We start from the raw sequence: 12,413 nt of genomic DNA, 5'->3' as shown, positions 1-12,413 counted from the left end.
GACATGCGTGAAATGTTACCACTTAAGCTTAAGTCTGGGATGGAAGGAACTAGAACTTCATTACTAAGATTATTTCCAGTGTCCAGTCCACTTTGATTTAGTGCAAGTTGCATTCAAACCACTTTAGGAGATATGAATGGGCTCAAGAGAAACCTTGGGAACGGGAGATGGAGATGGAGGCTAGATGGGAACTTTGTCCCTGTCTCCACAAGCAGAATCTCAGCAAAAAGCCTGAGTCATTATAATGGCACATTGGGCGGCACGGTAGAGTTACTGAATACAGCGCCAGAGACCCGGGTTCGATCCTGACTATGGGTGCTGTCTTTACGGAGTTTGCACGTTCTCCTCGTGACCTGCGTGGGTTTTCTCCAGGCGCTCCGGTTTTCCTCCCACACTCCAAAGACGTACAGGTTGGTAGGCTAATTGGCTTGTCCCCAGTGTGTGTAGGATAGTGTTAGTGCGCGGGGATCGCTGGTCGGTGTGGACTCGGTGGGCCAAAGGGCCTGTTTCCACGCTGTATCTCTAAAACTGAATTAGAAATGACTAAAACTAAAACTCCCCCCTTTTTTATCAATAACACCAATGGTAATTGTGAAGATAATATTGTTACCAGCAACAAATGTAACTATCGCAGTGAAGCAGCACAGATAGTAGAAATCCAACTACACGGGTTCAATCCCAACCTACAGTGCTGTCTGTGTGGAGTTTGCATATTCGCCCTTTGGCTACATATGTTTCCCCCAGGTGATCCCGTTTCATCCCACATCACAAAACATTCAAGCTGGTAGGCTGATTGCCCCACTTTCATTACGCACCCCTTCTCACATCACCCACCCCTAATATACTCAAGAGAGAGTTAGATTTGGCCCTTTGGGCTAAGAATCAAGGCATATGGGGAGAAAGCAATAACGGGGTACTGATTTTGGATGATCAGCCATGATCATATTGAATGGCGGTGCTGGCTCGAAGGGCCGAATAGCCTACTCCTGCACCGATCTTCTATGTTTTTATGTCACTGCTCTCGATAGCCACCCCTTCTCTCAATTGTACAGAGATTGTATGTCTGTACGCAGTTTCTAAAGGGCCTGTCCCACGATGCGAATTTACCCAAGAGCTCTCCCGAGTTTAAAAAAAAAATCAAACTCGTAGTAAGTACGTAGAATGTCCGTAGCGGGTACGTCGGAGCTCGTGGATGTCTCGTAGTGGCTCGTAATGCTAACAGCAGGTACCAGGGAAACGCGGAAACTCGTGAAGTTTTTCCAACAGTGTGAAAAATGTCCACGAGTAAAAAAATACTTGCGATGAAAAAATTGTTTCTTTTTACTCGTACGAGCCCCTACGTACCCGCCACGTACATTACACGAGCTCGAATCAGGGGAGGCCTTGGGAGAACTCTTGAATTACCTCGTACAGTGGGACAGGACCTTAAGTCTGTACAGAGTTTGTATGTCTGTACGGAGTTAGTTTGTTCTCCCTGTACCCGCGTGGGTTTTCTCCGGATGTTCCGGTTTCCTCCCATGCTCCAAAGATGTGGCAGGTTTGCAGGCCGATTGGCTTCTGCAAATTATAAATTGTCCCTAGTGTGTAGGATCTTGTTCGTGTGTGGGGTGGTCACTGGTCAGCGCGGACTCGGTATCTCCAAAGTCTAAAGTAAATTGTAATCACCCACCGCTCCTCTCATCACCCTTCCCTTCGCTCAATACTCTCCTACTCTCAGCACCATTCACTACCCTCAACTCCCTCGGAAACCACAACACCCTCCCCTACCATCAACACCCCGCCCTACTCCCAACACCCTGCCCTGCTTACCCTCGCCTACTCTCCACACCCTCTCCTACCACCAATACCCCGCACCCCGCCCACTCTCAACACCCACACCAATTATCAAGACACACTCTCTTTCTCTCCACGCCATCTCTTGCATCACTGGCATGGCGGGATGGAACAGCATGGGGTCCGAACAGCAGCACTTGAATATTCAGTTTACTTTACCTGACATGCAAAAATGCACCAGTGACATAGAAACAGATCAATAACATGATCAAAAATCTCATCTGTAAGATTGGGTAATTAAGTCCCAAGTCTCCACTGCTGGTCAGGGATATTAATCCATGGAGATGCACATAGAGTGCAGTAGTTGGGATTCCTAATTTTCATTTAACCTCAATTTCCGGCCAATGGTTCAATTGTAAGTTATAACCTTGCGTGTAACGTGAAGCCATCAATCTATTGACAAAAGAGTTTTACGATTTCTCTACTCATTGCGTCTAAAATAGATTTCCCTCCACCTCGTGAATTGAGCAAAGATGAGAATTTTAAAGCGCTATTGTTTTTCGAAGACAACTCCCGGACTAAGAATATAAACTCTTTAATATTTAACCAGTCCTCTATATAAGATGCTAAAGCTCACATTGCCTGCCCTGGAGAGACTCACTGGGGGATCTCAACTTAATTTATGTTTAAGCTGCACTAAATTCAGATTTGCCCATTCATCTAATTGTTCGACACCATATATTTCTGCACAATCAGTTTTTCAGTGGCAAGGTGATTTAAAACAGGTTACATTTCAGCTTTTCTTACGTTGCACCATATGTTGTACTTTGATTCGCAATGAAGGCAAGACGTCAGAAACCTATTGGCGATTGCCAAGGCTGTGAATGCATTCCCTTCGTATGTGTTAGTAAACAAAAGAAGGTCATTCCAGAGATAAATGAAACTAAGGCAAATTAATCCAAGTTCTGTGGCGTGTACATTATAAATAAACTATTTGGACCTTTGTGTATGTTTGAAAGTCACATCTGAAAATACACTCTTGTCATCAGGAGTGGCACAGTGGTAGAGTTGCTGCCTTACAGCGCCAGAGACCCAGATTCAATCCTGGCTATGGGTGCTGTCTGTACGTTCTCCCAGTGGCCCCGTGGGTTTTATCCGGGTGCTCCGGTTTCCTTCCACAAAGACGTACAGGTTTGTAGGTTAATTGGCTTTGGTAAAATTGTCCCTAGTGTGCAGGATGGTGTTAGTGTATGGGGTGACCTCTGGTCGAAGCGGACCCGGTGGGCTGAAAGGGCTGTCACCGCGCTGTATCTCTGAAGTCTAAAATCTAAAGGGAAGTGGGGTTCAAGGAGTGAGTGGAGTTTGTGTGTAAGGACTGGTTTGGTGTCACATTTGTCAATTTGGCCCAGTGTAAAAAAAAAAAAAAATAGAAACATAGAAAATAGGTGCAGGAGTAGGCCATTCGGCCCTTCGAGCCAGCACCGCCATTCACTATGATCATGGCTGATCATCCAAAATCAGTCCCCTGTTCCTGCATTCTCCCCATATCCCTTGATTCCGTTAGCCCAAAGAGCTGTATCTAACTCTCTCTCGCAAACATCCAGAAAATTGGCCTACACTGCCTTCTGTGGCAGAGAATTCCACAGATTCGCAACTCCCTGGTTCTGGACTCCCCCAACATCGGGAGCATTTTTCCTGCATCTAGCCTGTCCAATCCCTTAAGAATATTATATAACCATATAACAATTACAGCACGGAAACAGGCCATCTCGGCCCTGCAAGTCCGTGCCGAACAACTTTTTTCCCTTAGTCCCACCTGCCTGCACTCATACCATAACCCTCCATTCCCTTCTCATCCATATGCCTATCCAATTTATTTTTAAATGATACCAACGAACCTGCCGCCACCACTTCCACTGGAAGCTCATTCCACACCGCTACCACTCTCTGAGTAAACAAGTTCCCCCTCATGTTACCCCTAAACTTCTGTCCCTTAATTCTGAAGTCATGTCCTCTTGTTTGAATCTTCCCTATTCTCAAAGGGAAAAGCTTGTCCACATCAACTCTGTCTATCTCTCTCATCATTTTAAAGACCTCTATCAAGTCCCCCCTTAACCTTCTGCGCTCCAGAGAATAAAGACCTAACTTATTCAACCTTTCTCTGTAACTTAGTTGTTGAAACCCAGGCAACATTCTAGTAAATCTCCTCTGTACTCTCTCTAAGATCCATAAGATCCCCTCTCATCCTTCTGGTGTAGATGGGACATGTTGGGTAGGTGTGGGCAAGTTGGGCCCACGGGGCTGTTTCCATGCTGTATGACTAGTTTGGTTTATGATTGTCACATGTACCAAGGTTCTGTGAGAAGCTTTTGTTTGCATGCTGTCCAGTCAAAGAAAAGACTATATATGAATACAATCAATCTGTCCACAGTGCATGGATAAAGAGTACAACATTTAGTGCAGGATAAAGTCTGAGTGGAGATAGTTCGAAGAACTCCAGTGAGGTAGATTGGAGGTCAGGGCTGCACTCTAGCACTGAAATTAAAAAATACATAAGTATTTATTTTAATTAAAAAATCGATGATCCATGTGACTCCATGAATCTGTGACTCTCAATGCCTCTAAAATTGAATGCAGAACCCATCGCGAGCACATTTGATTGAGATGTGAAACAAGGGAAGTGTGGTATTGTGAGCTGACTGGGATTTGGTTGAAAAGACTGACTTATAGGAACATTTGTAAAATTTGAGACCTTTGGCTGTCAATCAGGCGGTAACATCTTACACTCACTGGGAATGAGAGCATAACATTGGTGTGAAAGTGGATGCATGGATCTGCTGAAAATAAAATAAATCTGAATTTAGTGTCCACAATAAGGTCGTAAGGTCATGTGACAGGTGTAGAATTCGGCCATTCGGCCCATCAACCATTCTACTCCACCATTCAATCGTGGCTGATCTATCTCTCCCTCCTAACCCCGTTCTTCTGCCCTCTCCCCATAAGTCATTGGATGCGATGGGCTGGAAAAGTCAAACACTTTAGGAGTTTGCAAGTCTGAGGGATTTAAGGAATCAGTTTTAGAGGGAGATGGACATGCTACAGTGAAGATGATGATAATAAACTTGTTGAAACATGGAGAGCTCAGGGCAAGATGCGACATTAGTGACATTAGATGACTTTGCGTTGAAGGCATAAGTCCTGCCCTCAAACTTACTACTAATTTTCCAATGTCAAATTGTTTTTTGCATGTACATACACAGACGTTTCTACCACTCTACCCAAGCTATTTGCATTGCGGCTCTATTCTGTACATTGATCACGGTATGTTCAATAGTTTCCAGATCATGATCATTCTTGAAACTTAGAAAATTCTTAAAGGGTTGGACAGGCTAGATGAAGGAAGATTGTTCCCAATGTTGGGGAAGTCCAGGACAAGGGGTCACAGTTTGAGGATAGAGGGGAAATCCTTTAGGACCGAGATGAGAAAAAAAAAATTCACACAGAGAGGGGTGAATCTCTGGAACTCTCTGCCACGGAAGGTAGTTGAGGCCAGTTCATTGGCTATATTTAAGAGGGAGTTAGATGTGGCCCTTGTGGCTGAAGGGATCAGGGGGTATGGAGAGAAGGCAGGTACAGGATATTGAGTTCGATGATCAGCCATGATCATATTGCATGGCGGTGCAGGCTCGAAGGGCCGAATGGCCTACTCCTGCACCTATTTTCTATGTTTCTATGTTTCCCCATCCTATAATCTACCCTAAACCCGTTCAATCTGATAAAAATGATAATTCTACATAAATCATATTTAGAATGTCCCAGTCTGCTCTGTAACCCTCCCATGCTCAATATGCCCATTTTTTACTCTACGCAGCCACTCTAAATCTAGCACTTACTTTTTCCAATTCAAGTAATGTTTAACCTTCATCATTCTGCACCACAATCAGGTATTAACAGCCTCTTCTTTACTCTTGTCAATATATGTTCAATCTGCGACATTTTTGCCCAAATTCTGATCCATTCTACATTTTTCACAAATCTAGAACAAGCTAACCTCTTCTATATTCCTTCCAAAATATGTACAATCTTTCCCCTCAATCGTATACCCAAATCAAAATGGACCCACCTTATTCTACACTAAAATTATTTTCAACCTGCCCTGTGTTATACTCATCTCAAAAATGCTCCAGGTGGTCTATTCAACATTCTAAGCAAGTTATGTTAAATCAATAACCAGATGACCATTGGACATAGGAGCAGAATTAGGCCATTCAACCCATCAATTCTGCTCCACCATAGCGATCTATTTTTCCCATGATCCCATTCGATCTATCTCAATCCCAATCTGGGATAATCCCATGCTCAATCCCATCCCATCCTGACGCAAGTTGAAACCTATTAGATCTTTCGTACTGTATACTATTTGCAAACAACGCTTAAAATGTCCCATGGCTGGGACGGTGTTCTGGCGGTGGTGGCCTGAGTCCGGGGTTCGGCCGCGGGCCAGCGGCTGCGTCTGCAGAACTGGTGGGCGGCAGCTTCAACCACCCCGGGCCGCGGTGTTTGAGCCGCGGGACTGTTTTTAATATTGCCCGGGGAGGGGGGTATCGCCCCAGTGCAGAGGGAGAAGAGGAGGGAAGAGACTGCAGATCTAAGACTTTTGCCTCCATCACAGTGAGGAGATGCTGGGTGGACTCACTGTGGTGGATGTTAATATGTGTTTATTGTTGTTTTATTGTATTGTATTATATGTATGACTGCTGCAATTTCGTTCAGACTTCGGTCTGAATGACAATAAAAGGCTATCTATCTATCTATCTATCTATCTATCTATCTATCTATCTATCTATCTATCTATCTATCTATCTATCTATCTATCTATCTATCTATCTATCTATCTATCTATCTATCTATCTATCTATTCAATACCCTAGTCATCACCTTTAACCTGCCTCTAATCACATTCAATATGGCCCTTTCTGCACTACATTAAAACCAATTCAACCTGACCTTTTCTATATTTTATCCAACTATTTTGTACTGTTCCCTGGGTAATGGTCAATAAACGTCAGATTATATTTCATTTCATGCTCTATCCAATCCATGTTCAAGCTAATCCCATTCCTGAATTTCCCAAATTGTGCTCAATGTGTCCAAGTTGTTCCCAAAGCACCATCAATCTGTGATATTAGGTCAGAAGGTCATAAGTGATAGGAATAGAATTAGGACATTCAGACCATCAAGTCTACTCCGCCATTCAATCATGGCTGATCTATCTCTCCCACTTAACCCCATACTCCTGCCTTCTCCCCATAACCCCTGACACCCGTACTAATCAAGAGTCTGCCTCTCTGTCAAATATCCATTGACTTGGCCTCCAGAGCCTTTTGTGCATGCTAGTCAATCAGATCAGATAATACTGTGAATTAACACAATCAAGTCAAATTTAAGTACAATAGGTAGAGCAAAGGGTAAGATGCAGAGTGCAGAATATAGTTCTCAGGGTTGAACTAATGAAAGTTTATTCAGCTGAAATGAAAAATTAGCATCAGCCTTCATAGATGCTGCCCAATAATTTATATGATTCTTTTTTTGGTTGCAAGGAGATCTCCTTGATATTCCTCACTTATTCTCCCACTTCCTTCTCATCAGCACCAATGAGCAGGAGTTGCTGCATCTCAATATTAATTGTCATGCAAATCCCTTCTCGTCGCTGCATCTTGTTACATTTACATTTAGCTAATTGGGCCGTTTTCATGCTGAAAGAAAGCGCCGTGAATAAAACAAAATGTGACAGAGGAAGGCTGTCAGCTTCAATCTTCCTCACCTGCACGCATACAACCAGTCCTCCCTCTGTGCACTGAAAGACACAGAAAAGCAATAAAAAGTAAAACTGATAAATACCACGGAGTGGGCTGTTTGTTCGCTCGTAATGGTCTGCATCCGCATCAGGGTGAAACGATGAATGGATCCACAACACTGCCCCTGAATGCTGCGATGGAAGCTGGCAACCAAGTCGTGCTGAGTTTGTATTTTAGGCGCTTGTCCATGGCTGGCCAGCATTTAACAAGGGTGACCCATTCCCACTCGCTACTGGTGAGCTGCACAAAACACCATATAACCATATAACCATATAACAATTACAGCACGGAAACAGGCCATCTCGACCCTTCTAGTCCGTGCCGAACACATAATCTCCCATAGTCCCATATACCTGCGCTCAGACCATAACCCTCCATTTCCTTCCCATCCATATAACTATCCAATTTATTTTTAAATGATAAAAACGAACCTGCCTCCACCACCTTCACTGGAAGCTCATTCCACACAGCTACCACTCTCTGAGTAAAGAAGTTCCCCCTCATGTTACCCCTAAACTTCAGTCCCTTAATTCTCATGTCATGTCCCCTTGTTTGAATCTTCCCTACTCTCAGTGGGAAAAGCTTTTCCACGTCAACTCTGTCTATCCCTCTCATCATTTTAAAAACCTCTATCAAGTCCCCCCTTAACCTTCTGCGCTCCAAAGAATAAAGCCCTAACTTGTTCAACCTTTCTCTGTAACTTAGTTGCTGAAATCCAGGCAACATTCTAGTAAATCTCCTCTGTACTCCCTCTATTTTGTTGACAGCCTTCCTATAATTAGGCGACCAAAACTATACACCATACTCCAGAATTGGCCTCACCAATGCCTTGTACAATTTTAACATTACATCCCAACTTCTGTACTCAACATCCTACTCAACACGACGCCTTGTTTTAGCAGAATGTACATTTCAGAACTCTACTAACATGCATTTTTTTTTTTTCTTTTGCTTCTCTCCTTCGCAGGAAGGCTGGTTGATCGAAACTCAGAAACTGTTGCAGGTTAAGATTGCAAAATGTTGCAAGAGGAACTCGATCGTGAATGGAACGCAGCTGGAAGCGGGGACGAATGAGGCGACTCAAACGGGCGTATCCCAGGGTAAAAGGTCAAATAGAAAAACCTGGGATCGCCCTGTTAGAACTGAAGTGAGTTTGAACGAGGATTACAAGCACGGTTCATAAAGATGCGGCAATAGTTGGGCACCACTGCGTACAAAGACAATGTAGAGATAACTAAATGGAGATCCAATGCAAACTGGCAACATTTCTGCAAACTCGTCAAGTCCAGACACTTGGTGCAAATTGTTTTTTTTTATGGATTATAAAATTCTCTGCAACACGTTGTTTTATCGATGGTACTTTCTTTCAGCATGAAAATTACCCAATTAGCTGGGCATAATTTTGTAAGATTACGTTTGCGCTTTCTTCATACATAATTTTGATGCAAAAAATATGCCACGTGCAAACACAATGTGCAAACAAAAGACCTATTTAAAACCGGTGTCACTGGACGTTGATAGATGGCGTCGGCAGTTTTCAAACAATTATACCTTAAAGTGCTTTACCTTTCAATCACAATTCTGTAACTTTGTGAGATACTAACTGTGTAAGCTCATTTGTGAAATAAAAGTGGTATCCAATCAATGGGTTCTGAGAATCCTCAATTTATTGATTGAGTGAGATAGCTCTCCAGATCCATCAGTGGAGAGATCAGAAATGAAATCAATACTGACTCACAAGTAGTCATATTAACCATTAAGCCGTCACACTCATTTGTGAAGCTAACGATGTTGCCACAAGTAAAATACTGCAAAAATGCTGCAAATCAGAAGGTTAAAACCAAAGAATCAACATTGGGAACATTCAGTTTAGGCAGCATCAGTGGAATGAGGAACATTCTTCAGGGTTTCCACCCGAAGCATCGCCAATTTACTTCACTCCATAGATGCTGCCTCACCCGCTGAGTTTCTCCAGCATTTTTGTCTACCACCAATTATTTCGTTTAGTTTAGTTTAGAGATACAGCACGGAAACAGGCCCTTCGACCCACCGAGTCTGCGCTGACCAAGCCAATTTTACCAAGCCATTTACCAAGCCAATTATCCTACAAACCTGTACGTCTTTGGAGTGTGGGAGAAAATCAAAGATCTCGGAGAAAACTCACGCAGGTCACGGGGAGAACGTACAAACTCCATACAGACAGCACCCGTAATCGGGCTCAAACCCGGGTCTCCGGTGCTGCATTCGCTGTAAGGCAGCAACTCTACCGTGGCGTCACCGTGAAAGCAGCAGAATTAGACCATTCGGCCCATCAAGTCTACTCACCATTCAATCATGGCTGATCTATCTCTCCCTCAACCCCATTCTCCTGCCTTCTCCCCATAACCCCTGACACCCGTACTAATCAAGAGAGTCATTGTACTAGTTTCACTGTCATCCTGTTAAGTTTCATTGCCTATATAACCCGGCCCACAGCTAACGATGGAAGGTTTTCTTGATCATTTTTACATACCTTTCATTCATTTGTTCTATATCGCTTCATATCTATATATTACTAAAAGTCTGATCTTGACCGCTTTTGGCCCACTGTGCTGCAATTTCTGAGAGAACGCCACCACCTATGGCCGCCATTTTTGGCCACCTCGCTCATAGACCCCCTCCGCCTTCTGGGACCAGAGGATTTTTCCCATCGATGAAAAATCAGATAGATATTAATGTTTTTACAAACGTTGCCATTCTCTCTGCTGCCCCTGCTGGAGGGAGGGGGAGGGACTATAAAATCAGGAAGTGCTGTGCCTCATTCAGTCTCTGCAAGATAGAGGAAGCCATCTATCTGAGCTCTGAATAACACTGAACACATGTTTACTCAACTGTGAGTGTCCTTAATGTTTGAAAATGAAAATATGGTTGGTTTGAAGTAAAAAGGCACTGCCTGCAAATGGTTGTTTGGGGGATTTGGGTTGAAGTAAAAAGGCACTGCCTGCAAATGGTTGTTTGCCTAAACTTGACAACTTCCTGTTTGCACTATATTGATTTTAGAACGCTACCACTTACAGCTGTGATTTTTGGCCTTCTTACTCAGTTCTCCTCCTCTCATCAGGTGCAGAGGATTCTTCTCATCAATGAAAAACAAAAGTGTTATTAGTGTTTAAAAAATGTTGAGAATCTCTCTCCTGTCAATCACGCCATGAAGGCCACACCTTTTCCGGTGGGAGGGGGAGGGATTATAAAACCCGGACGTGTGGGCGTGGCTCAGTCTCTGCATAATGGGGGAGGGAGAGGTCACGACTCTGAGCTGTGAATCAACTGAACACACTGAATGTCTACTGTGTGGTTTTATGGCGGTTTTTATGGTGGTTTCACCCTGCTTGAAATAGTATGAAACTGCATTTGAATTTGGTGGCCTTGCACAAAATGATAATGGATTTTTCAAGAAATAGCCGTAGTCCAACTGCCAGCACCAAATGGTATGAGTGAGCTGCCATTTGATCAGGCTTGTGGGACTGAGCTGCCATCCCCAAGAAATCCATATGGTCCACAACTGTCCTTGACTTTGGTGGCCTTGAGACCAGTAGAAGTGTAGGAAACTGAACCTGAATTTACCAGCGCTCCCCTGCTTCCCCACCCCCCCCCCACTGCCACCAATATTGGAATTGGTGGAGAGGTGGAATATTGTGTCGGGGAACCAGCCCTCCAATGTGAACATGGGACCCAACGGGTTCCACAGTCTAGTCACCATCTATATCTCTCGTTTCCCTTCCCCCCGACACTCAAGAAGGGTCTCGACCTGAAAAGTCACCTGTTCCTTTTCTCCAGAGATGCTGTCTGGCCTGATGAGTTACTCCAGCTTTTTGTGTCCATTTTCGGTTCGAACCAGCATCTGCAGTTCCTTCCAACAGCTATGTTGCCTTAAATGGGTACACTAGGGAACAACTCTTCCTTTGAAAATCTTTCAATCACAAAGGATTTTGTACAAGACTTCAGCGAGGTATTATAAGGAAATGTGCGCACTGTGGCTAAGATGATTGCAATTCTGCCCTAAGACTTGTGCACAGAATCTAGGCGGACACTTCAGTTCAGTACTGACAGAGATTGACTCTGAAGGCTGAAGAGCTACTTTAACTGAAGGCGGCAATTTTTATTTTGAAGCTTACCCTCTCTGTTTCTGAAAGATGATAACATTAAAAGATCACAGGGCAGAAATGAAAAAGATCAGTGCTTCTTCTGCTGTCTGAGCCAATATCTGTCCCTCGATCAATAACACAAAATAAAACAGATGATCTGATTATAATCATATTGCTGCCAATGGAAATGTGCTATGCACACATTACCATAGCAACAATGATGACTCTCCAAAAGCTCTTCAGTGGCTGTAAAATACCTTGGGATGATCTGAGGTGTTAAAGGTGCTATATAAATGCAAGCCTTTTGGTTTAGTTTAGAGATACAGTGCAGAAACCGGTCAGTGCCCACCGAGTCTGCAATGACCAGCGAAACCCGCACATCAACTCTACACTACACACACTAGGGACAACTCACACTCCTACCAAGCCAATTAACCGACAAACCTGTACGTCTTTGGAGTGTGGGCGGATACCGAAGATCTCGGCGAAAACCCACGCAGATCACGGGGAGAACGTGCAAACTCCGCACAGACAGCACCTGTAATCGGAATCGAACCCATGTCTCTGATGCTGCAAGCGCTGTAAGGCAGCAACTCATCCGCTGCTCCACTGCAACCCCCCTTTTCTTTTATCTTTTCTTCTGCCGGACATGAAAATC

At 43.9% G+C, this 12,413-nt stretch overlaps 1 protein-coding gene across 1 annotated transcript in view; it reads left to right on the top strand.

The window, feature by feature from the left end:
• The window catches only part of si:dkey-288a3.2 (protein phosphatase 1 regulatory subunit 37), a 207,461-nt gene extending 196,484 nt beyond the window's left edge, over positions 1-10,977 (top strand). Inside the window, exon 11 of the mRNA XM_055640097.1 lies at positions 8,599-10,977. Coding sequence (XP_055496072.1) covers positions 8,599-8,814 — 216 coding nt within the window. The 3' untranslated portion in view covers positions 8,815-10,977. The remainder of the gene's footprint in view (positions 1-8,598) is intronic.
• The last annotated feature ends 1,436 nt before the right edge of the window (positions 10,978-12,413 follow it).

This window comes from Leucoraja erinacea, chromosome 9 (assembly GCF_028641065.1).
Source record: "Leucoraja erinacea ecotype New England chromosome 9, Leri_hhj_1, whole genome shotgun sequence".
Classification (NCBI taxonomy): domain Eukaryota; kingdom Metazoa; phylum Chordata; class Chondrichthyes; order Rajiformes; family Rajidae; genus Leucoraja; species Leucoraja erinaceus.
The sequence above is the reverse complement of the archived record's forward strand: the minus strand, read 5'-3'. Positions and strand labels throughout refer to the sequence as shown.